At 29.7% G+C, this 26,935-nt stretch overlaps 1 protein-coding gene across 2 annotated transcripts in view; it reads right to left on the reverse strand.

Moving 5' to 3' along the window:
• Nucleotides 1-2: 2 nt before the first annotated feature.
• Nucleotides 3-26,935, reverse strand: part of LOC111625254 (U3 small nucleolar RNA-associated protein 4 homolog) — a 72,817-nt gene continuing 45,884 nt past the window's right edge. The window contains exons 13-18 of one of the 2 annotated variants that reach the window (XM_023368359.1): nt 14,096-14,297; nt 13,818-13,924; nt 624-719; nt 382-561; nt 231-314; nt 3-165 (exon numbers count right to left, since the gene is read on the reverse strand). In XM_023368359.1, the coding sequence (XP_023224127.1) occupies nt 49-165; nt 231-314; nt 382-561; nt 624-719; nt 13,818-13,924; nt 14,096-14,297 (786 nt within the window). In that variant the 3' untranslated portion in view covers nt 3-48. Of the gene's footprint in view, nt 166-230; nt 315-381; nt 562-623; nt 720-13,802; nt 13,925-14,095; nt 14,298-26,935 lie in introns of both variants that reach the window. The other variant, XM_023368357.1, reaches the window with a different exon arrangement.

The raw sequence follows: 26,935 nt of genomic DNA on the forward strand, positions 1-26,935 counted from the left end.
TTTATTACAATGCCACATCTATGGTATATAAAAATATTTTATTAAATTTTAAGTTCCATATTTTTTTTGCCAAAGTGGAGGAGGTAAATTATTCATTATTTGGAGTGGTGTAATTGTGACTGCAACTAATTCTTCTCCTATCAGTGAATTCAGCAATAACATGTGCTGCAAAAAAATTTTAGTTAGAACTTGAAATGCTTTATATATATTTACATATTTAAAAAATTCACCTTGTGTCGTTTAATTATGGTAAGAGAAGCTTCTTTTGTTTCTTTTTCTTTGTTGCAGTGACGCTTAGATGTCTCTTTCATTGACTGAATTTGATAAAAGTCATTTAAGATTTATTTAAAAGAAAAAAAAATTATGTTAAAATTGTATTACCTCTGTTTTATTTATGACATATATTTGACTGTCATCATAAAGTAATATCAAGTTCTCATTATTTGGCACAAACAACACTCCAGTTATTGAAGAATGTGAGTCAACTCCTTGCATTTCCAGCAAATGGTATCTTTTTGAAAGTCTTGTATATTCCATTGCTTCCAATGAGTATTCTATAAACTGAATATGAAACACACATTTACAAAACAAAATTCACAAAAGATATTTTTCTAAATTCTCACCTTTTGATCACTGTAAACTACAACCAAATTATTACTGTGATGATGAAATGATAATGCTGTTGCTTGACATTTGTGATGAGGAAGTACACTGTGAATCTGTGTGAAAATATAAAATTTGGATTATTTGTAATCATTTCTTACTTTTTATAATTTTAAAGTTCAATTAGTAAATGTGATAAAATGTTTCAAGAAAATTTCTATTTACTTATTTTAGCATAAGTTAAATATCTATTCTGTACAAATACACATGAACTAAAAGAACTAATTCAGATACAAAAAAGTTGCTTTATATATATATATATAAAGCAACTTTTTACAAATTAAGTTGCAAAAAATGTTAAGACATTTTTTATTACAGAAAATTCATTGTAATGTTTTTTGAGTATCCATTTCAGATAACAAACACAATAATCTTGAAAGTCTATAGTAAAACAAACAAAAAATAATTCAGAATTCTTTAGCAACTCAGAATTTCCCCCAAAAACAATCTACCTATTCTATTATTCAAAAGACTAAGATTTTTTATTTAAAATTATGGAATACAAAACAAAAATAATATTTTATTGCTTTACCTTTGTTCTTAAACAAGAAGAAATGTCATTTTCTGATTCATTGAAACAAATATCTTGAATTTAATTATCATACAACAGATAACTTTAAAGTTTCTAAAAATTCTGATTTAATAAGAAAACAACAAACAATTCAAAAATTATTTTATTAAATTAACAGCACTTCAAAAGAAGCTTGTAAAGTGAACCTCAAGAATCAACGTTTCAAATATTTAAACTATCCCATAGAAGTTTTGGTCACAGTCATAATAATTTTTAAAGTTTATATATTTTACTATTAATGCAATTTAAATATTGGATACTGTTGTGTGCAATTTAAATGAGTATTTGAATATTTTTATTATATCTGATGAATTTGAAATAACTAGCAAATTTCTTTCTACATTTTTAAAAACAATTTTTGATATGAAAACATATGAAACTACTTTGAAAGTTTCAATTTTTAGACATTTGTAGATAATTTACACATTATCTTGTTTAACATTGTCAATAATACAAAATTAGATATGATTTAAATGGTGCCTGCCATCATTTAAACTCATATTATAGCAGATCCTCTAGGTCAGATTCATTTTGGCAAGTTTTACAGTAAGAATTTAACCATGTATTCATTGTGACACTTTTCTTCTGGCTCCACCAAATGTATAAAGTGAATTAGTTACATTCACTGTTGATATGATCATAGCTAAAATTGTACAGTACATTACATTATGCCAACTGAACTAGAGTGATTCAGTCAGCTTTATCAATGACTCCTTAGAAATCAATTCTTATTTAGTGACAGTTTATCAATTCTCTCTGCACAAAACATGCTGATTTATTTCAGCTTTAAAGAAAATAGTTGTTTTAGGAGAGAATCAATTTTATATTATTCACAGTCTTATGTGTGAGACAAATAAACAAAACACAGTTGCTGGTGTTCTGTGTGTATAAGTCTTAAACTAAAACAGTAGCTACTAGATATAATGCAATATTACAGAATTCAAATGGTTATTATAGGAATTATACATTAAAAACAAGGAAAACTTATTAACAAAGTTCTAAAACTTTATCCATATTGAAAATATGGAGTGTAGTAATGCACACATGTATCATTTATCTCCTTTATCAACAACCTTTTTTGAATGAGTAAAATTATATTATTAATGGTTAACAATTAAAACAATAATAATCAATGCTGCTGGATGATAGTCAAAATTTTATTTTATGTTTTAAAATCGTCGATATAAGAAAATTTAGCATAAATATATTAGCCAATAAAGTACAAAACAGGACTAAAACTTCAGAAAGATACACAAGATAATTCATATACCCCAAACCCAAATTTATTATTATGAAACAAAACACTAATCCAGCAGTTTCCTTTGTTTTTACTTGCATACCCTTTAGCATCCCATTTTCCTAAGTTTTATTTTTGTGTGTTCATCAAACAGTGGCACCTTGGCCAATTACACATAAATATAATAAAAATTAAAGATTTTTTTATCTGTGTCCTTTCTCAAGATATTTTTAATCAAATTGTTTTAAATAAAAAAATCTAAGCATTGAATGCCATAACATTGCCAAAGGCCTCAATGCAGAATCCAAATATTCTTATAGTATATTCTCCATTATTAGTTTTTTTTCACTTACCCCCAGTTGGAAATTAATTAACTCCAACAAATGGATTAGAGCATCATGGTTCTTTACAGTGTTTTGTTTCATTTAATTAATTACACTCCAGTCTAGAGAAATCTTGGAAAGTTAAATGAATGATTGGAAATCAATGAGATTTTCATGAAGCATACCTCCATTTATGATGAACACATTAAATGCTGGAACTGACTGATAGAGACAGAGTTGTGCCTCTCCTGCCACTTTCTTCTTTAGAGAAAAACTGAATGCAGCTGAATGTGTATGAATTTTCACAGAATTTGTTGAACAACTTGGTGATGCAGAATTGACACATGGTTACTTCCAGCAAGCTGGATCAACTTGTCATACATTACAGGAGTCAATGTAATCCAGAGTTTTTTTTTTGAAGAACATGTCATATCCAAGAATCTGTGGTTGCCACAGTCACCCATTCTTACCAGTCTTCTTTTTGTGGGACTCTTAAAGAAAGAGTGTACTTTAACAAACCCCACATGACTAATATCTTAGAAGATGATAATATTATCAATGTTTTAGATCTCACTCCTAATGTAACATTGAGATGCATTATCAACATACAGCAACATGTTAACATGTGACAGACAGAAGGTATCAGCCACTTCTAATACTTACTATGATGTGATATGTTCAACATAAAGGAGGTATGCTTCCTGAAAATCTCATTAATTTCCATTCATTCAACTTTCCAAGATTTCGCTAGACTGGAGTGTATATGTATGAAACAAAACACACTAATGAACCATAATTAACTCTAGTAAATACAGTCGACCCCCCTATAATTACAATTGTTATAAAACTACGAAAAAATATACGTATTTTGGAAATGTTGAGTCGAATTAGTGTAGAATCGATTAATTTTATGGAAGAAAACCTTTCAATCAGCCGTAGTCCGTAAACTTGACACATGTCGGGCTGTGATTGGAACGACTTGTAAGAAATCGGATTCCTAATAAATTGGAACGTATCTATATCTTATAGGGGGGGTCGACTGTAGATTAGTGTGTTTTGTTTCATTTGTTTAAGATTTATATGAATCACCCTGTACAATTAACTTTTGGTGTGCAATATCTACATTTTCTTCTAATCAATAAATAGTAAGTAGGTATTTATTAATATATACAATGCAATAATATAGTTTCCAAATATTCCCAGTATTAATTTGAAAGAAAAACTAACTAATGCAATATTATAATACAAAATCTATAGTAACATTAAATTGTCCAACTCACAATTTATTTATTTATCACCAGTCTTTACTCACTATTGGTTACATAAAATCATTTAATTACTCTTAAAAGAAATTCAGTTTAATGTAATGATTTCTGAGGATATTCATTTTGGAATATCCTCAGAAATCATTACATTTAAATAACTAAAACTCTCTAATCTCAAAATGATTTGAGATTAGAGAGTTTTAGTTATGAAATGTTTATGCTAAAAAGTGAATACACTTATCCATAGTAAAGTCAAAACTAAATAAAAAAAACTTTGAATGTTTACATATTCATAATTACAGCTGTTGCTAGACAACATTAAAAAATATTCTAGACACGTAAGTACTTGTTCAACATGCAGTAGATGACTATATTTGGATGGATTAAAATACAACACATGAAAGTATGGAATATATAGGCTTATGCCATCGGAATTCTGAAATGATGCATCATTAGCAAATCAACATTAAATTCTGCATAAAACTTGGAAAAAGTTTACTAAAACATTTAATCTAACATATGTTTCTTTAATTAAGAAATGACATCATGTTGTATACACAAATGTACATAAAAGTAAGCATTTTAAAGAGGGACATCAATTAATAGATGATCGTCCCTATCCAGAAAGAGAACATTAGCAAGAAACAAGAAATCAAAAGTGATCGTAGAAAATTGATAAATGATTTGGTTGACATTTTCAGAGTTTCACATGGCTCTTTCAAGCCATTGTGAAAAATGGCATGTACAGTACAATGTGTCACATCTATTCTCATTGTTCTAAGTTAACAGATAAGCAATATGAAGAACATGAACTCAACAGAAAACATATCAACCCAGATGTGTTAAAAAAAGCAATTACTGGTAATGAAACCTGGTATTTCTTGTATGATCTGCATAACAAAAGTGCTCCATCAATACAAAATTCAGCCACTTCATCAAGGCAGAAAAAATTTTATCTCAATCTAACAGAAAGATAATGCTTGTGGCTTTTTATGTGAAAGACTCAATGCATTATGAGTTTGTTAACGGGTTAACATTAAATATTAAATATAAATATTATAAAGTCTCTGTAAATCCGCACTAAAAATATATAAATTTTAGGCTTAGCGGTAGACCAATTAACATTAGTAAACAAAGACTTCTATTTTGATATTCTTGGTTAGCTGTATAATGCCTGAGGTGAAAATGCCTCATCTCTGAAAACTTTCGACACCTACCATATAGGTATCTGGTGTTTTTCCAGAAATTCACTAATTGAGAGTGAGTGATGTGATGATGTGCTATGATAGAGATCCAAAAGCTGGGATCTCTATCATAGCACCTCATCACATCACTCACTCCCAATTAGTGAATTTCTGGAAAAACACCAGATACCTATATGGTAGGTGTTGAAAGTTTCCAGCCCAACTATCCATTAATTTGCATAAGCTGCTTGGAAACATTCATTTTAGTTAACTTGTTGCACTAATTTACATCATGTTCAACACACTTGCAGGACAATGCACCAGTACACACAGCTGCCATTGCCAAGGCTGCAATAAAGGAGTGTGGGTTTGACCATCCACCCTACAGCCCAGTCCTAGCTCCTAGTAATTATCATCTGTTTCCAAAACTCAAAAAAGACCTTTGAAAAAGCGATGAAGAGTTGCAGGAGGCAGTTTATGAGCATTTTGCTGACAAAACTGCAGACTATTTTTTCAAGGGTATTAAAATGCTACTTCCAAAATATAATAAATGTGTTGAACTGCAAGGAGACTGACTATATTGAAAAATGACATCCTTGTTTTATACCTCTAACATCTAAAAAAAAAGGTTGTGCCTACCAAGTATATTTTCACAGGTTCTTACTCAATGGACTTCCTTCTCAGTAAAAAAAAAAAGCTGTATCGTAGAAGAGGTGAAGTACTAGAACAACTGCATTCAAAGATGTAATGCAAAATGGTCTGCAAGATTGATGAGATGTTAGGTAACCCAGACATTCAGAAAAACCTGAAAAATTATGTGCAAGTAGAGTAATTAATGAATTACTCTACTTGCACATATTGTAATGCAAAACTATTTTTGTTTATGACATATTATGGTTTGAGGGAGTGAAATCACCCCTTGTAAATGTCAATTTCTTGTTTTTTGCAGAAAAACTTTTTTTATAGCTCTCACTGATTGGCACTTAAAAAAATTTGCAACTTTTGCTTTATGACTACAAAGCTTCATATACATAAGTATTGAAAAATTTGTGTCCTTTTGAATTATTCCCATCATCAATCCTTAAAATAGAGTTTTTGTACTTTGTAAATTTATGTAAAAATACTCTTCTTCTCTACCTGCACTTAAAAATCAACAAACAACAAAAACCCTTTAAGATGCAGTCTTTTAAATTTAAACTTCTAATATTAACGGTCAGTTGACTAACCTTCAAGAAAAATTGATTAATTCTGATTTATATCGAAACCTATTTTAGAACATTTTTAAAAATTGACTGACTGAAAATGTCAGAAGTTTAAATTAAAAAGACTGCATCTTAAAGGGTTTTTTTTTGTTTGTTTATGTAAAAATATTTCTCCATAGCTTTTCATACAGCAACATAAATACATTACTTATTTTATTAGAATAATTTACAAACTGAGTGATAAAATAGTTTTGTGCAAATATCTTATTTAAGTGTTGTTGGGGGTAACAGAAAAACAAATTTTTGATGACTCTCTTATGACTTAAGTGGTATGAACATTGGCAGAAAGTGGGCAACTAAACCAGTTAATGCTCACTTAAGGTGACGTTTAGGATTTATTAGCTGCTATTTTTCTCTAATTAATAAGGTGTAACTTGGACATATGCTTAAAGTATGTTGTTTCATGAAAAGAGGATACAATCCAAAATTATCTGGGTGAAAATTAATTAGACATGATATTCTGAAGTCAGAAAAACTCAGTAAGTGGCCATACCACCTGATCACCTATTAATAGAAAGCCATATATGGTCAATTACATAAAATATCTTAATACTGAAAGTTATAAATTTAAAGAATTTAAAACCAACAAATATACAAAAACCATGCAAGTACTATCAATAGCAGTTATCTCTACTCAAAAGCTGCAATCATTGAATTTTTGTAATTGGTTCTTTGAAAATGGTAAACATGATGGATCATGTTATTATTCAATGTAATTTCTGTGTAGATGCTGACAAATTTTCATAAACTGTGTATTATATATATAGTCAATAAGAATGTAATATCATATACAAATTTAAAGTCACCCTTGTGCTAGATTACATTAATCCTTGACACTACCAAAGTTAGCATTTTATAAACGGATGACCAGTGATCAGGAATGTCCAAAATAGAGCAATTATATGCAGTTAATGAGTATAGATTCCCACAAAAAGAGCTCTCACTGATTTTTGCACTGTTTGAGGAGTCACATGTTGACCTAAAGAGCATCAAAATTAGATGTCAATGCTAGTGGATAGCTCAGTGGTCTGTTTGCCCTGTCTTATATCCCTTTGGTGTTCTTTGATGCAGAATACTTGTGTTCTGGCCATGGCCATGGCCCTGATGCAGTATGTAGTAACATTGTTCTGTATATCTTAAAGAGCAATTGATAAACAACCAACTTTTGTATGATCGATCATAAAGATCTGCATTATTACAGAGTATTCTGTGGAGGGTTGTACAAATTGAATTATCTAGCAATTGTTAGTGATAAGTCACTCAAATATGGGATAGTCCCACCCACAGATTTGCTGTTTTTTGGAAAGTATAGTTGAAATGTATGGAGTGACACCATAATACTATGTATAACCAATATCTGCAACGATGATAGTGACTTGCTATAATTCTACTGAAGCTTATTGAAGAGAGGAAGTGTAAAGATGTAGCCAGTATTACAATTGGATTTTTTTAAATTTGTGACATATTCCAAAGCAAAGGACTGGATCCTCCCTAAATATAGTTAAATCAATAAACTATATCGTGTAATCCTGATCTTTTTTCTATTGTGTATTTGATAATGACTAATGGTGGATAGATGTTGAATAAAAGTTAATAATTCTTGATGTGTGCCTTCCCTTGCAATTAATGTGTTATCTATACATCTAAGATATAAGAGAGGGTAGCAGACAGTAACAGAATACTCTAGATTCTATTATTCTCATAATTAATTCAACTAATATTGGTGTAAATAGGCAACCCATTGGCACAACTGCTTTAGAAAGTAGTATTTGTTAGCAAAACAAAAATAATTGTTTTCAGTCACAGTGAGTAGAGCTTTCCTTAAGCATATTACTTGTTGAACTGTGAAACTATGTCAACTACAGTTGTATTGGCTAACATGACGGATTCAAAAATTGGCACCAGTTGAATATAATGGGATTGCATCTATTTTATAGGTGTATGTGGAAGGAACCTGGTAACTGAAGGTTTGTAACTGCCGAGTTATTTTGTATATATTGTTTTGCTTCTAAGGAAGAAACTACAAGATTAGATTTCATAAAATAATTTTAGCTACAAACGAATTTCTTCTTGAACTAACTTAAGTTAGTCCAAGAAGAAATTCATTTGTGAATTTTTTTAAAGTTTACAGGATTAGATTTTGAGAGAAATAAATTGACAATTGGGTAAGATCTCTTAGATCGCAGGCTCTTGGTTCTTTCTAGCAATTATGACAAAAACATTACACTTTATAGTGTACCTTGAATCTCTCTCACATGTGATGGATTGCAAAATCACAAGAAATTGGAATGTTTTAATGTGTTTTAGTGCACTAATACCACCTAGTGGCATGACAACTAATTTATTTTTATTTGCAAATCTTCTCTCTCATGTTCTTATTACGGTAAATCAACTTTCTCTGTTATCTGTTGACTAGATTCTTTTCTATATCACTCTGAGTAATCTCTGTTTAATTATTAATATGATCATTCTACATTTAATACATAAGTGCATAATAATGATGTTAAAATATATACAGTCAAATCTTGAGTTTCAAACACCTTGCCTTTCAAACAAAATTTTGAATGCAATATTTGTCCTGGTTACCATACAATAACTCAGTCGCTGAACGAGTTACTGAGCAAGAGCCAGCCACAGATTAGGAACACAGATGGTCAACTCCATATACTTCCTATGTTAAAGAAAATTGACAGCCCAACCAATCAAAGATAGGATTACCAATCCTACTTATAAATCAGTAGTACTGTCATTGATTCGTCCAAGATTGCCTCACATCACAGCAGGAACAATTGATATTGTTGTTATTCAAATTAGATTTCAATGCACATATGGGTAAGATTCTACTATTGTTTTTTGGTACACATTGCAATTGAATTTAAATCAAATGAATTAATAAAAACTGCATTAATTGACATTCACAAATCTGTGTTTAAAAGTGCTTAACTCAACTACTCTCACTTCCTCAGCAGTTTACTTACAAATATAATCAAACACCAAACAATTTGCTGAGCTTATTATTAACTTACTGTTCAAACGTTTTCAGCCTACTTCTAATAGGCCATTCTTAAGACATTACTGTTCTACAATCGAATACAAACATTCAAATAAATTTTAAATTTAAACTTTTAACATATTTTTAAAAATCTTTACAATAAACTGTAAACTATTAAATACTTAACTAAAAAAATTTTTTAACATACTATATAATAAATATAAAATTAATATAACAAAAACTATACATATATTTTACTAGTTTAATGTATATTTTTTGTTATATTAATTTTATATTTATTACTAGCTGCAAGGACCCGCTTCGCTGGGTTTTTATTTGTATGTAATATAGTTTTTTATATATATAAAAGATTGCTTTTCTAAGTAATCTAGAATCTAGCTGCAAGGACCCGCTTCACTGGGCAAAAGTAACAATAGTGAAGATTAAGATAATTACATTATAGCCAATCTTACCCGTTTTCACAGAATGCAAGAATTAGGTCCCCTGTTTCCAGACTAATTAGAGAATTTTTACATGAGTCTAAAAATATGTTCAATTTCCCGCAAAAACGCAAAAAACCGCCTGTAAATCTTGCATGCCGCTTTATATTAACACTTCCATTGTTACACATCTTCAAAGTCAACCACTTTCAACTCCATATGCAAGAATTAGGTCCCCCGTTTCCAGACTAATTAGAGAATTTTTACACTCAGTCAAACGAACTATTTTCAATTTGATCAATTTTCTGGAACGTTTACAATCGTTCTATAATCGAACCAATTCGAATTTAAAATGGTTCGAACATTTTTAAAATTGAAATAGAAAATCTTCGAAGTCAACCACTTTAAGCCCCCATATCTCCCACACCCTTCTAGCTATCGAGACGCAACCACCATAGTGCACAAATGGAGACTTGGGGCTACTACCACACACAAACATCATTCATGTGTGATGTGTAGTTTTGGCTGAAAAGTGAAATATAGGGACACACACATCCATTTTTATATATATATATATATAGTATGTTAAAAAATTTTTTTAGTTAAGTATTTAATAGTTTACAGTTTATTGTAAAGATTTTTAAAAGTATGTTAAAAGTTTAAATTTAAAATTTATTCNTATAATATTAATATTTATTAATATTAGGTAGCCAGTTATTAATTAAAACTAAAAATAATAAAATAATTATTAAAACTCTGGCCTTCACACTTAAACTGAACTAAAATTAAAATCAAAATTAATTAATTAATATAAATTAAAACTGAATTCCCCATTGTCCCCAAGGTTAAATCTATGCAAGTATTGCTTAAAGTTGCCATGTCCTGTAAGTAGCTGAGTCAGGGTGTAACTAGGATAAAAGTGGCAGAAAATCGCAGTAGTGTCAACTTTGGGGATGAACCAACCAATGGTGAGCCTACCAGTGGTGTCATAGTCCCAGCTGTCTTGCCAGATAATGAAGATTTGTTCTTGACGTAATTGTTGATGTTTGAGATAAGAATATAACTGAAAGTACTTGTGACTGAAGACTTTGCAGCTTGTTTGGCAACACGGTCAGTGGTCTCGTTGCTGAGAACACCACATGACCCAGGACCCATTGGAAATCTATTCTAATGTTGTTGTCTAAGCGTCTGAGAATGTGGTGTATGAGATGGATGAGTTTTAAGCAGCTGTCAGACTTTGCAATCCTGTGTAAATCCTACTGTCAGAATAAATGTGATAGTGTAAGTAGTGTCTTTTGTCCTTCCTACGCTTAACGTGAATTAAGCTCATATAAATAGCTAGTTTCTGCCTGTGCTATTGAGCAGTGTGTACAGTACCTGGTTGGAAGCAAGCATTGTGAAGCTCGCAGCCTAAGTTGGAGTAAAATACAAAAGCAGCATCCACATCAACACCCATCTTGAAACTATCAGTGTAAATCCTAAATATGGGATGATCACCTGGATCTTTGAAGTAAACGTCAAGGACAAGCTGGTGGGAGGGGTGGTAATTGTAAGTCAGGAGGGTATTTTTGTCGATGCTGAATTTTTTGATATCATCAATCAAGGTCAAATGGGGGGGGGGGAATCTTACCTACTCTAAATCATTTTGTTGACATCTGAGTCACTATAATCTCACCAGGGTAAGGTGACAAGATTTTCCTAACAAATAATGTGTTTAATTTCTAAGTTGATAGGGGTCAATCCTGACATTACCAAAAGAGCACTAGTGGGTACAGTCCTATAAGCCTTACAAATGCGGAGAGCTGCAATCCTTTGAACAGATAACAGTTTTTTATAGTTATAGACTTTGGCGGCCATGTGGCCCCAGACCTGTACGGCATAGAGGAGTGCTGGCTGAATTGCACCCCTGTAAATAAGCTTAGTAGCAGTAGGGCCAAGGCCCCACATGTTCCTAGCAATACTAATGAGAGTGCTGGCCATCAATTTAGCTTTGTCTGTGATGCATTTGATGTGGGGTGTGAAGTTAAGTCTCTCATCAAGAATAACACCTAAATATTTAATTTCCATTGTTTGCTTTATTCTGTGAGCACCTATTCGAAGAGTAAGCTTCCTGACGAGTGGTGCGTTCATACCAATTATCATGCTTTCACATTTGTCTGTGTTAACAGATTGCCTATGCTTAATACTCCACTTGTGAATGTTATCGAGAATGTCATTGCATATGCCCTGTAAGTGTTCACTGTTCCTGTGTGAAGCTAGGATAATTGTGTTGTCCACATAGCCCTGTATGTGGCAACACAAAAGTGGCAATTAAATGACACCCTGCGTTGTGTTTCCATACAACGCAGGGTGTCATTTAAGTGCAGGATAGAGTTATAGGCTATGTTCCAGAGACCAGGACCAGACCTGGATCCCTGAGGCCCCAAGTGATGGGTATGATTATGTTATTTTGTGTTGTATAAACACCTGCACTCCTGTTGCTAAGATAGGAATGAAAAAGTTTGTAAAGATTTTGAGGGCAGTGATGAGTGTGTAATGTGTGCAAGATAGAAGGTCACCAGGTGTGATCAAAGGCACCTCTAAGTCAATAGTGATTATTGCTGTATGCTGATAGTACAGTGGAACCTTGCATAACGAGCAAAAAAAAGTGTAAAAATGACTCACTTAATGAGCGATATTTCGCATAACAAGTGACAAGAAGAGGCAAAGTCCCAGATTGTGTGCATGCTACATCATCTCTGTTTAGCACCTGTTCCACTAGTATCTTAGTGTCACTTGTGATCACACATTTTTTCAAACTTGTGATCAGACATATTACATATAAACAACAACAACTATAGCTCGTTATATAATAAACACGCCAAATGATATGACAAATTCTTGGGCTATGTAAAGGCTATAATTAAATATTAGAAATTAAATAATTTGACTAGAGTTAGGCATTTATGCTGCCTTCTCGTATTAAATTTAATGACCAATCCAAATTAAATTTTGATTTTTTGTTTGGTTTTCTGCAAATCGAATTCACATTCCAGGTTGGTTCATTCCACGCTAGAAGAAACAATGATGATGATTCACACTCCTTAACAATGTACATTGTATAATTTTCTTTAAATAAACATTATACATAAAATATTTGAGTATTTTTTCAGTATGGAATACATTACAGTATCATATTTTACATTAATCTATATGGGAAAAATTGTTTCACTTAATGAGTGTTTTGCATTACGAGTAAGATTCTGGAACGAATTATGCTCATTAAGCAAGGTTCCACTGTAGTTAAAAAGGAATCTGTAGCCTTGTGACTCAAGAAAAAGATGAAAAATGTTTTAAATGGCATTGAAAAACTCTCCAAAACATATCTGAAAAGATATGTTTTGGAGAGTTTTAAGTTTTAATTTCTAGTTCTAAGTTTTTATTTTAGTTTCTAGTTCTAAGTTTTTATTGCTTAAACTTGAAACTAAGCTAAATCTCAGTTCATAAATGTCTAAAGATAAACATCATTCATAATTTTTTTTCCTTTCCCTTCTCAAAAATTGTAATTTGTTCACCTTTAAAAAGTGAACAAATTACAAGTATTTCAAACAACAGGATTATATACAGAACAGCTTAATCCTCAGTTTGGAAGCCAAATAATTTAATAATAACAATGTTGTTCACAATACAAAATCATATACATTTAGTAATTCACATACACTGAAGGGTGTTCTATTAAATATTTACAGGGTAAGATTCATTCACAATAATCTTTGGCACTACTTAGGAGAGTGTTATATAAAATTTTTTTCCTCTGGGAATACATAATTTATAATTTAAAGTAAATTATATTTTAAACTTTTTAAAAGACAAGTTATGCCCTTACTTCAATTTTCCCTACCTTGCCTGTAGAAAAATTATATACAATGACATTTCCACCATTATCTGCACAAGCAATGTAAGAACCATCCCTACTCACAGATAGGTGCGTATATCTATATTTGTTTTCTGTGAAAAAAAAGTGATTCGATTAACATTCCTGAATGTTACATAATGTTCTTAATGTAATATTATGTAATATAAATATTTAAGACATTAAAATATATTAATAATAAATCAATTAGTATATTTAACAAATAATTTACATATTTTTATTTGTAAAACACATAAAATACCAACCATTTGGCTTTGATATGTTATGAATTAATGTTGGCTGAATCAAATCCACTTTGATAACTTGCAGATTCTGCAAAGGTGTGATCATCACTAAGAACTTTCCCATTGGTGTGAAAGTCATCAACTGAACTGAACTGCATTCTTTTGGAAGTAAATGAACTTTATGAAAATTTGAATGAGATAATGCTGTAAATGTATCTTCTTCCTAAAATACAGTGAAAATAATTATATGTGACTGAATAATAAAATATAAATTCTCTTATAATGCAAATCCTCTTAATAATTATATTTTATCATCAAAAACAAGTAACAAAAAGAAAAAAACTGTTCATTTACAAGATCTTTCATATTTGTTTGCTATCTGAAGAAAATATTTAGGAACATGATATAACAAATTAATGAATTATAATTTAATTGTTAAATATCAAAAAATGACAATTGTCAATATTTTTAGAAATGACTATATTTTCATTCATTATTGCCTATTTCTTATGTTTTGTAGATAAAACAACTTATAATTAACTATCATATATCAGAAAAAATAATAAATTTCTTAAATCAATATAAATGACATTTAAATTGTTATTTTGTACAACTTATAGAACAATTAAAAAAAAAATCTTTTTTAATGTTAATGTTAACATAAAGTTTGCTTGTTTACATTACAGATAGAAAAAATAACCTGTCTTTTTTCATTATATTTGAAACACCCTATTATAACATATTATATAGCAAAATTAAATTAACTCTTTGAGAGCAATAAAAAAAACCATAATATTGTGTGGGTGATGTAAATCTACAATACTTGAAGTGATACTTATCCAGGGTAAGTGTAATGCACCTACTCCAACTTCATGGCTTAAAAAGTAGGATTTTTTGGAAGAAAATTAGGATAACTGGGAGAAATTAAAAATCTGCTAAAATCATCATTTACAGGAGGATGTTCAATAAAATACTATAACAAAAGCAATCTACAGTATATTTATTAGATGAAATATTTTCTCACTAGCAGACCCCCCACGCCTTGTTGTGGCTCAAAATGTATCTATTATAAATATATAACACTTCCCCAGTGGGGGAAAATTTTTCGAAAAATCCCTTCTTAGTGTACATTCTGTTGACATATCCTATTAAAATGCAATCAAAAACGCAAAAACCCGCATCTAAAATAGTATAATAGAAGCCAAGTTTTTCAGAGTAAGCCTTAATCCTGTCTCTCTCCCCCGCGGGGGAATATCGAAAAATCCCTTCTTAGTGTACATTCTGTTGACGTACTCTATTAAAACGCAATCAAAAACGGAAAAACCCGCACCTAAAAGGGATAAATAGAAGCAGAGTTCTTTACGGTAACCTTTTCCGTAAGGCTTACCGTAAAGAACTGTCCATCCCCCATGTTTAACGGAATAATATATAGCCTATGTCCACCCTGAAGTTCCATTCTAAATATTGGTGAAAGAATTTTTGAAATCGGATGAGTAGTTTCGGAGATTACCTGCTGCATACAAACTAACATACATACAAACATTACCTCTTTATAATATTAGTATAGATTACGAGATGATATAATCTTGGAACGTTTACCTGCTGCATACAAACTAACATACATACAAACATTACCTCTTTATAATATTAGTATAGATTAACAAGGAAAGGAAAGATAGAATTAACTTAGTATATACAGTAAAACTCTAATTATTGTGGAATTGATAATATGGGGAGTGATAATCAAAATGGACAAGGGATTGAGAAGGTTGTATATGGGTGTGAGTGGCACTGAGACAGACTCTATGGCTATAACAAACCGTTTATTTGACATGAAAGGAGCTTATAAGATTTCCGCAATCTTGGAAGTTTGAGATCAGTGGCATTTTCTTGATTTCCCATCTTTTCCAAGGTAGTCCCAACGAAGTACTTGACCCTAGTTTGCAAGTGAGAGTTTCTTTAACATTTCAATGACTCTGGGACAATATGGTTGCTTCCAGTAATGGAAAACTATCGATTCAAGAAAGTGAGACAGAGCAAAGATAGGAACGAGACATACAACAATTGGATCTATACTTGGAATTTTTGGGAGATGATGATGATGTGTTCTAGAAATTTGCAGTTTTTATTATTTTCTGTCCCTGATCATCTATTCTGATTGATCATTTTCCCTCATTATTACTTTCTAAGTGGTTTGTCATTCATTACTAAGCGTAATGAGATCTTCACTCAGATTGCAGGAGAGATAAAAATCAATGTTTAATTTGATCTCAACCATTCCTGGTTGAACTTAGGACTTATTTTCTTCTATTGTTTATACATTTGTGTTGCATTTTTCATAGAAAAAATTATTCCTAGCTTTTTTTTCTTTCAAAAATACTTCAATGTGAGGCTCGGATGGTTCAGACCTGTCCAAGCCTCACATTGTCGAAGCCCTGATTAAAGCAATGTTCCACATTATCCAAGATGAACCTGTAAGTGAATAAACAACTTTTCTCATAATTCAAAAAGCTTTGTTATAAATTTTATTTAGTTATTTTTTTAGTGTGAAAATTTCCTAACAAAAAGGACTATCACTTTATTAGTTACTAGAATAATAATCCAGGATAGGTCATGGCCTTCATTTATCAATAACATTTACTATTAGTAAATGTGAAACAATTTAAAAAACAATATACATCATGAAAAATGTTAACAATATCAAATTAAAAACTTTATAACATATGGTAAAAAGCAAGTAGTTAATATACTTTTTAATTTTTTAGCATATGATCCTTTAAATATACAGCCCAACATTCATCTTGTCTTTTCTACTTGTTTCTGTTTTGTGCTTTTTTGAAACATTGAATATTAAGAAAAGAGAAATTATAAAAAGAGGAATGGGTTTGCTGATTAGATCTTAAAAGAGTAAAAATTTTGTAAAGAGAAAATTTTGCTTTGTAGAAAAAGAAAAAAAGAAGGAAAAAAAAACAACAAAATTTGGGATCAATCATCTATTGTATGTTCTATCTTGTGAATGTTAAATCAAAATTACCTTTGGGTGTCTGATGCTTTAAAATTGAAGTTTAATGTAATACCAATAAACAATAAATTTAAGCCTAAATTTAAAATTGTTTTCATGTGGTATTAGTTGAAACAACTAAAAGTTAACACATAATCAGGGTAAAGTTAAGTAAAGGAATGTTAAAATAGGATTTCACTGAATATTAAAATGACAATAATAAACTAAGCTAATTTTCTGCTTTTATTACAACTAAAAGTATATAGAAAACCAAAGTACTTTAGTGCAAATAGAAGCAGAAAATTTACTGAATATATTGGTCCTGGAGTTAATGTTAATTAAATATCAGTAAACATTCTCCTAACTCAATGGAAAATTGCTACAACTGCTTAGAAAAACCTAATGCAAAAATCTTCCCTTTGTGATTTTCATTGGGACTTGATTAAATACTAGAAAAACTGTTGTTGAGATTTACTAATAAAAAAGAATTTTAATTTAAATTTCTTTAAATTAAACATGTAACTTTAACTTTAAAAGTTTTTTCCAAAGTTTTAAATTTGAACTGTGATTCAGAAGATCTTGCATTACACATAAAAATGTAGAAAGGAATAGCAGAATGAAAAATATGCATTACACATGCTTTATTTAGAAAAGAAAAAAAGTTGATCCAGTATTATCACTTAAAGACAAAAATAGAACAATTACGACAATCTGTTAAAAAGCATGATATTTCCTACTTTCCTACTAAAATGTAGGATGAATACCAGACCTGTAAGTATATTTGCTGTTTCCATATTGCAATGTGATCTTTATTATTGTATTACAAGAAACAGGACCATTCTTTCTAGCATTACTCTACAAATATATCTCTTGAATGATTGTAAAGCTACCCCTTCAATAAATTGATTGTGTCTCCCTTTGCAGATCATACTTTGCATAGAATAAAGAAAATGAATTTGTGTTTAAACACTACACATTGTTATGCAACAATGAAAAATGACAAACTAAGACTGTGCACACATAGGTTAAACAATCGTGACTACGAAATGAGTGTTCAAATGTAGTAATGAAATGTATTTTCATTTCATTATAATAATTTGAAGTTATATGTTACTAGGTTATATCAGCATGTCAAAACTTGCAGTATTCTACATATTGCAAGAATATAAATACTTGACTCTCTTTATTTCAAAAGATGAAAGAAAAATACAAATAAATCAATATCCAAAAGTGAATTTCATTATATGAAATTGATGTTATTTATAAAAATTATCATTATAGAAATTATCATTTTAAAAAAATGATAATTTCTAACATTTTATTATTATTAATTTATTTGTTTACTTTATTTAAAAGATACTGATTACATTAAAAGCATCAACTAATACCTATAATTCAGTTAAAAGGAACAAATTTATTATAGGAACAAACATTTTCAATTGTTATTAACAGTTAAAAATGTTTTATTTAACAGTTATTAAATAAAGTAAAAGCACCAACTAACACTTTATTATAAGCAGTATATTAGCAAAGATAAGAATACATCCAAAAAATTATGTCCCCATACAAGCATTACAATATAACAAAAACATAAAAGTAAAGCAAATTTACAAACAAGAAATATATTACTAAAAAGCACAATTATAAAAAATATAATATAAGGATAAAATATAAATGTAAAAGAAGCATAACAACACAAAATTACATTGGAAAATTATATAAGTTTTTACAACTGAATTTCATACATATAAATTGTAAAATAAAAATTACTTGAATGCTTGACTAGAAAATCTTCCTTTATAGCTGAATAAAAAATGAATATCTAGATAATATACATTGAAAAGTTGGTAAAAAAGAAAGCAAGATGCACTACGAGTAATTTTTAGAAGAACAAATAATTTTTAAGAAATCAAACGTGAATATTTTTCAAGACATCCATTAAGAATTATTTCAATGAGAAAATATAACCATTTCTTCATGCTATTAAAAATACTGAATTAAATTAATTCCAATATTCACAATACTAAATCCAAATCAATTAATTTTGATATGGTATTTGGCTGTTTCATTTTTAGAAAACCTAAGTGTATATATTTTCTTTTTTTAGATTTATAATGAAAATAAAAAGAATGAATGTCATCCATTAACAATTTTAGAAAACCAGATCTATATTTAAGCTTTCTGATTACAACAGAATAACATATTTCTGAATACATATTTTCATTGTAATATTATGTCAGTATTTTTGGATTGATTGATCTAATCCTTACTTTTCACTATATCCTTTTCAATACAACTATTAAATTTTACAATAATCAAAAATCATATTTCATTTATGATCATAGGCATTGCAATAATAATTGTTCATTATATTAATAGCTATATCATTGCTTCATAATCATATAAATTTCAATATATTACTATCAACAAGGACATGACAACCTACTCTATGACAGAAATTTAAAATTATCATTTAAAAATATTCCTACTCATCCAACAATGACAACAGAATGTTTTCGTAATTATATTTTATTAATTATTTTTGAGGCTCAAAAGTTTTTAAAAATTCTAATAATAATAGTAATGCAAAATACACTGAATGTCCTAAATCTATAAATAGGTTTTACAATTTTTAATCATTTTTACAAGCTAAATGAATATATAAGGTTTAGGAAACTTTTGTTTTAAATCAAAATCTGCAAAATTTTGTATAGTAACTCTTGATTATATTTTGAATTATATGATGTTATTATATATTTAATAAAAATATATAAACAATTTAATGTAAATAAAAGTTGAGTGTTTAATAAATAATTTTTATTATTTGAACAAAACTCATCGAAATAATATATATATATACACACACAAGGGACATATAGAAAATAAAGAACATTTGTGCATAGCACTCTGTGCAGGTAAATAACTGCCTCAGATTCAAGGTCAATTTGTTCTCTGATGTGTTAGCTAGTGTGCATAAAGTTTTGATAATGGCATACTTATTACTGTTTTGTCAAGTGTTAATATGTGTATAAAAATTGAAAATTCCATCAAATGTGAAGTTTATTTGTTTTCTAAACATGAAGAAAGTTCATAAGCAAATCAACGAAAGTGTATGGTGACCACATTATGAATGAAGCAAGTGTGAGAAAATGGTGTTTAATGTTTTATCAAGGAAAAGGTAATGTGTGACCACACACTGCTGCAGCGACTCAAGCTGTACTTCAGAAATTTGGCTGGGACATTTTCAATACCACACAGTCCTGACCTGGTCTCCAGTGACTTTTACCTCTTTCTCGAGATGAAAAAGTGTTTGGTGGCAAATGTTTTGGAACAGATGATGAGGTGAAAGAATCTGTCACTAACTGGCTAAGAAACTGGCAGTGGAAGTCTATGATGAAGGAATCGAAAAACTAGTGTCTCACTATGACAAGTGATTAAATTGTACTGGTGACTGTAGAAAAATAATTGGTCTTGTACTAATTACTTGATAAAAAATATATTTTTTTTTTATCAAGTAACTAGTACAAGACCAATAATAAACTATGATTATTAAATAATGAAATTAATCTTAAACACAGAATCATTTTTATATTACAGAATATAATTATTACATTAATCCAACTTGGATTAATATAAAAACTTTGGAATTTCTCAGAATGGAAGATAAAAAAAATCTTAAAACCCGATGTTTAGTGTAATGTACTACATTCAACAGTTAGAAAAATGAAAATTTATCAAATAAAATAAAAAGACCATATAATTTCAATTAATTTGTTTATAATACCTTAATAAAAATTGCTTTATTGGAAATACAGCATTAAATGTCATTTCTCAAGGGCTTCAGGCTTATTTCTTCATATTGAGTTTAATAAGATGCTGTTTGTTACTAACAAGGGAGGGTTTTCTCGTCTCAGTCTTACATTTTAATAAAATATATATCATTTGATAGAAAAAAAAAGACTCATGTTTTTATTTTTATCTGTTAGGTCAGCTGTTTGTGAGAAATGGGTTTCAAAATGTTCTGATATAATTCATATAAAAATATAGCATTAATGGTGCAGTGGTAGCAATGTGGCTACATTGCTACCACTTCATTAATTCTGCTTGAGGTTTTCACTTTTTATAGTTTAATGTAAATGTAAAGGAAAAATACAATGTTTAAGACAAATTAATTATTTACAATGAGCACATAAAATGAAAGAATTCCATCACAATGTTCTAATGAACACTTTGTTTCAGAAAATATAAATTTACAACAACATTAGATAAACTTGTAATGCTCTCGTCTACCACATATTTTGACTTCTGTGTGCATATATTAACATGTGTTTAAAAATAGGAATGCATAATTGGTTATACATAAATGATAAGAACTTTAAAATAAATTTAGTATCATTTAATTTAAAAATGGTCATGTCATCAATGTCCACTCTGACTGTTTCCTGTTATAATCTTGAATTGTCTGAAAAATGAGTATCTAGACTACTGTGCTGCCAATACAGTAGTCCTGAAAACTCGGCACTCAATAACCTGGCAGTCTGGATAATTCAGCCACACCCTAGAAGGGCGAAAAATCCCTAGTTAATTTTCATTATAAACAGCTTTATGCCTCAAAGTATTTTTCTGAGATTTGTCTTATCAGGTAAATTACTGTACACTGTGTATTCATTAATTTTCATTTTTATGTAGTAAAGGCTCTGTGCCTTCATAAAGTACAGTACGTACAGTACTTTCCCTTTAAGGTAGGGGTCGCCAAAGTGGTCTATATTGATCCCCAGGGGTCGATATAACATTATTGGGTAGTCGATGAAAAGACTAAAACTTACAAATTTTGAACCGAATATTGCTAATCTTGTTAAGCGAATTATCAAGCTTATCCATCTCATTGATTGTCAGTTACAAAAATTATTATTAACATAAGTACAATAAATGTAAAATTAAAAGATATATATTAAAATAGTAAGAGCTTTTTTTTTGCTTGTAACACAAACTTTTTGATGGAGGTCAATATGAGGTTTCGAAAAGTTGTAGGGGGTCGATGATCAAAAAAGTTTGGCGACCTCTGGTTTAAGGGTATTTGGGCAGTTTATTCTCTGTTGTATTCTCAAGCAAACAATACATACAAGTACAGTACAGTAATTTCTGAGGAAACATTTGTACTTTTTATTTTTTAACCCCATTCCTGATAACTCAGCATTTTCACAAACTCGGCCACCCTTCGGTCCACATTAGGCCAAGTTTTTGGGACTCTACTTTACTATGTTTCTATATGAATTACAAGTACATTAGAACAGTGTTTCTCAAACTATTGGTCATGCTAAAATTTTAATGGGTTGCAAAGTGATACTACTTTCCACAGAATTACATAATACAGTGGGTGATCGGTTAATGAACATAATCCATTCCAAGACTTTGTTCGCTATCCAAATTGTTCGTTAACAATTTACCATACGTTTGTATGGGAATTTGATTAATTTGTTCTGGAGACCCCAAAAAAATATATATTTTCTTACTACGTTTATTTATATGTAATAATAAAAATACATATATACACAGACTTGCATATTTATTAGTCATGTTTTTTTCTTTGTGGGGTTTAAATAATCTGTCTAATGTCGATTGCTTTTCTCTCTTCTTCAGGATTTTCAGAATTAATAGCATTGTAATTGTATAGATCCCCAAGCCTATTAATTTTAACCTGGTTTGTATGCCATTCTAAGACCATTGATCTGACATTCCCCACTTCTTCAAAAGATCTTTAATTAATAGCAGATATCGGCATTAATCCTCCTTTTCACAATAAAGCATATCTCGCTGAATTTCTTGGTACTCTTCATTCAAGAGTTCTTGGAGTTCTTCTGTTGTCAGATCTGTTTCAGGTTCCATTATGAGCTCTTCAATGTTCTTTATTTCTCAGATGTGATATTTGTTACTCCTTTAGCTGCCTGAGTTTCCTTAATTATACTGTATCTTTCTTAGATAAGATTGAACTGAGCCCTACTGTAGATTTGTTCAAGTCATACTGCCCAGTAACATCAGACATCTTCTGCCCACTCTCTACCTTTGCTATTATTCTCTCACCTTTCGAAAATAAAAATTGACGCAAAACTTAAGGAGTGCCTACATGACAGTGTTGCGAATACTATAAAAGAATTGTTTGTCAGAAAAATAAAAGACTGGAATTACAAGGGAGTATTTCAAAATTCGAGGAATATTATCTGATTGGTATATATCGGGTTGAGCGACGACGTTGACGTCTCCCACGCTCCAAAAAGTTACTTGAAGACAAAGGAAAACCAAACAGTATTTGCTATTTCCATCACTTCTTTTTATGTTTGTTCAGTGAAGTGTTCGTTATCTGATCATGTGTTCATTGTCTGATCATAAAAATCTTTCACGAAAGTGTTCGTTATCCAATTTGTTCGTTAACCGAGCACCCACTGTACTTGTAATACTGAAATATTCTCTAAGAACTAGCAATAACAGATGCATCTGTTAAATACTGAAAACTTTTTAACAACTTTTTCTTATAACTATTATTATCAATTAGTAATAAAATTAAGATTATAGAATGTGTGAAATTGATTTATCTTTTCTCATATTTAAGGTTATTTGTTATTAATAAGGTAAATAATGCTCATTGTAAATAAGGTTAAGTGTAAGTAAGAAATATCACTGAGAGAAGCAGCTGCAGCTAATTCGAAAAGTGGAGGGCAAGGCTATACACGCTGTCATTGCAAAAAGAAGTGTTCCATGAATAAATGCAGTTGCAAAAGCAAGGGACTCTTGTGTAATTCAAAGTGCCATAACAGTTTAAGTTGTTGCAATAAATAAGATTGTATAACGTTAATCACATAATTTATGTGTAAGTTTATTATTGTATTATTTTCTTTAATGATTTAGAATGTACTGTTTGTTTTAGGTTCAACTGCTTATTTACATGTGCTGTTACTTAAGCTTTCTCCTATTTTGACATATTAAAAAGTTGCATTTTTGTCTTAACGTAATAAAAATATTTTTATTCAACATTCATCGTCAGTGCATGCTGAATGTCGACATTTGTTGGTGTAAGTGAGAAATAATGATATTTAGCAAATATTTTGTACATACACGAAACAACTGTGTGAATGCTGACATTCACTGGAGAATGTTGACATTTGCCAGATATTGGTCATTCACAGTAACATATATACAAAATGAAATTGACAAAATCTTCTTACAATCTGAAAAGTACATTTTAAAAAAGGATTCATTAAGTTTATAAAAAAAACTCGTAATATTTTTCAAAGTAAAATAGATTACTGAAAAATTTTGAAACAGTCTATTTTATTTACAATTGTCAATCTTACATTTTTTAATAGTTAAGTTTTAATAATAAAAACTGAAATTGAAATAAGTTATTATAAATCATTATATTTAAAAGACACATAGTTGATAAGAAAGCTAGGACAAGAAAGAAAAAAATTACACCATCAGTTTTCATCATGAAAGGCACAAAACAAATTCAAAGTTTTAATATAAAATCTGTGGGAAAATTTGAGACTGTGCACGCTTGCTAGAATAACAGAGATTGTACTTAAAAGTTGTAAATGTTTGTACAAAGTGTTTCCCAAAGTCTCAAACTGTGTTAGTGGGAAACCAGAAACAATGTTGTACAAGGATTTCTCCAATTTCTGAAACATGTTAGAGTGAAACTGTGTTGTACAAGAGATATCTATATATTTTTCTTGAAAGTGAGCTTGTTAAAACTGAAAATGCCAGAAAGTGATATTAAATATTTTTCTTCACTTGTTTTAAATAAAGTAATTTTAGTAGTGTATTGAATTCAGTTAAAAGACTTTATAATTATTTATTTTTTGTTTGGTCTTTATATCTATTGTCACAATATTGAAAATATTACACCTAAATGTCAACGTTCTCAAAGTAAGAAGTAAGAATTTCTTAAAAATCAAACTGTTTTAGATCTTTTCTTAAAACTTAAAAAAATCTCAAAGTTTATAAAAAAATAAGATATACATTATCAGATCATAGACTAAACTAATATAAACTTAAAATATAAAAATATAACTTTTTTAACCAAGGTATGTTATCATTCTTGTAATTCATTTTAGAATTTTTCAGTTTTTATATAATGTTATTACAGATGAATCATTGGATTTCAGCAACTATTTCAAACAATATGTGATATCTTACAAGAACTAAAAACTGTAAGTTTGTGTTATAGGACTACATATGTTCTATGTTTGTTCCTTTGATAACATGATACACATCCAAGCAGTAGTCCAGTTTGCCCCTCTGCAGCATGTTTTCCTGGATGGTCACAATTGCAGCAGTAATGCAGTCCTGGAGCTCTGCCAAAGATGTGGGTAATGGTGGCACATAAATTGCATCCTTTACATATCCTGACAGAAAAAAACCTCACATGATATGAGATCCAAAGATATGGGAAGCATCTGCACAATGCTAAGTCATTATTACTGCAAAGCCAAATTTGGCAGTGTGAGAGTTCTGCATTCAGGTATCGATGTATCAGTACTCAGTATGCTAATGGAGTATAACCCCATCTTGCTGAAAAACAAAGTCATTGGAAATGACTTCTGCTGCATAGTTGCAATTTTGACAATGAATGTTGTGCTGCCTGTGTGTCACAAAGAAATCTTCACATATGAATTTCTCTTTTGTTTTATGTCTAATGTGAACAACTAGCTCAATACTTTGGAAGTTACAAGATTTTACAACTCGATGATTCATTTGTATTAACCATGTATAATGAATGCATCATTTCATAAATAACTTATTTTTAATTACTTCCAAATAAAATGCTGGTTAATCTGAAAACAAGTTAAAAATAAAAAATTTGATGCAGAAACTGTTTCTTCTTGAATAAAGAATTTCACTCTCTAAAGAAGCAGTTATTTGTTTATTTTTATTCATCATTCACAATTAAACATAAAATACTATATATGATTAATAAACATTATAATGCCATAGAATGTTCTACATTTATGGTTATTTTAAGAGAAAAAATTAAACTAAATACTTAGAATTATCATTTAAGGTATTTTATTATAAATTTAGCATAATACCATCTACTTCTTCTATACTGAAAATAATAACTGAAGTAAATAAGACTGTAGTTAGTATCTGGAATCTGGAAATAAAACAGAATTCTCTCTTTGCTCTAGTTTCTTCTTTCATCTTTTTTGTCTATGGATGTAAGCTGAAAGCAGGCCTTGAAAGAAGCTGAAAATGTTTGCTTAGACTAGAAGTTTAGAGTATGTGAAACATTTTACAGTTGGAAATGTGTGCAGCAAGGTGATTTGTAAGTCTATACAAAGCTGTGTCTATATTTTTTGATTGCTGTATGAGAGGAAATTTGAAGGCTATTTTTGAAATTGGGAAAATTTTTTTCTATGCAAATCTCCTATTTTAATAATGGAGGCAAAAATAATTTTTTATTGGATATTATTTGTTGGTATGTTGTTATTGTTATTATTGGGTTGTTTGGAAAGTAAGTTCGTTTTTTTTTTACCACTAGACGGATTAGTGGTATTTTTCCCGCCATTTTCGTTCTAAACCGTATTATCATTATATATTTTGACAACTAACTACCATTTTATGGCTTATTTGTAAAAAATTTTGTTTGATTTCGTGCAATTGTTTATTTTTTGTGTCCCATCAAATATGGAAGATTGAAAGCAGCATCTTCGGCATATTTTGCTTTTTTATTACCAAAAAAATAAAAATGCTGTTCAAGCAAGAAAAAAATCGTGTTACATGTATGGTGGAGATGTGTTGACAGAATGACAGTGCCAAAACTGGTTTACAAAATTTCGTTCCAGCAATTTCACTATTGAAGT

This window comes from Centruroides sculpturatus, unplaced genomic scaffold (assembly GCF_000671375.1).
Source record: "Centruroides sculpturatus isolate CEXI.00-Female unplaced genomic scaffold, Cexi_2.0 scaffold393, whole genome shotgun sequence".
Classification (NCBI taxonomy): domain Eukaryota; kingdom Metazoa; phylum Arthropoda; class Arachnida; order Scorpiones; family Buthidae; genus Centruroides; species Centruroides sculpturatus.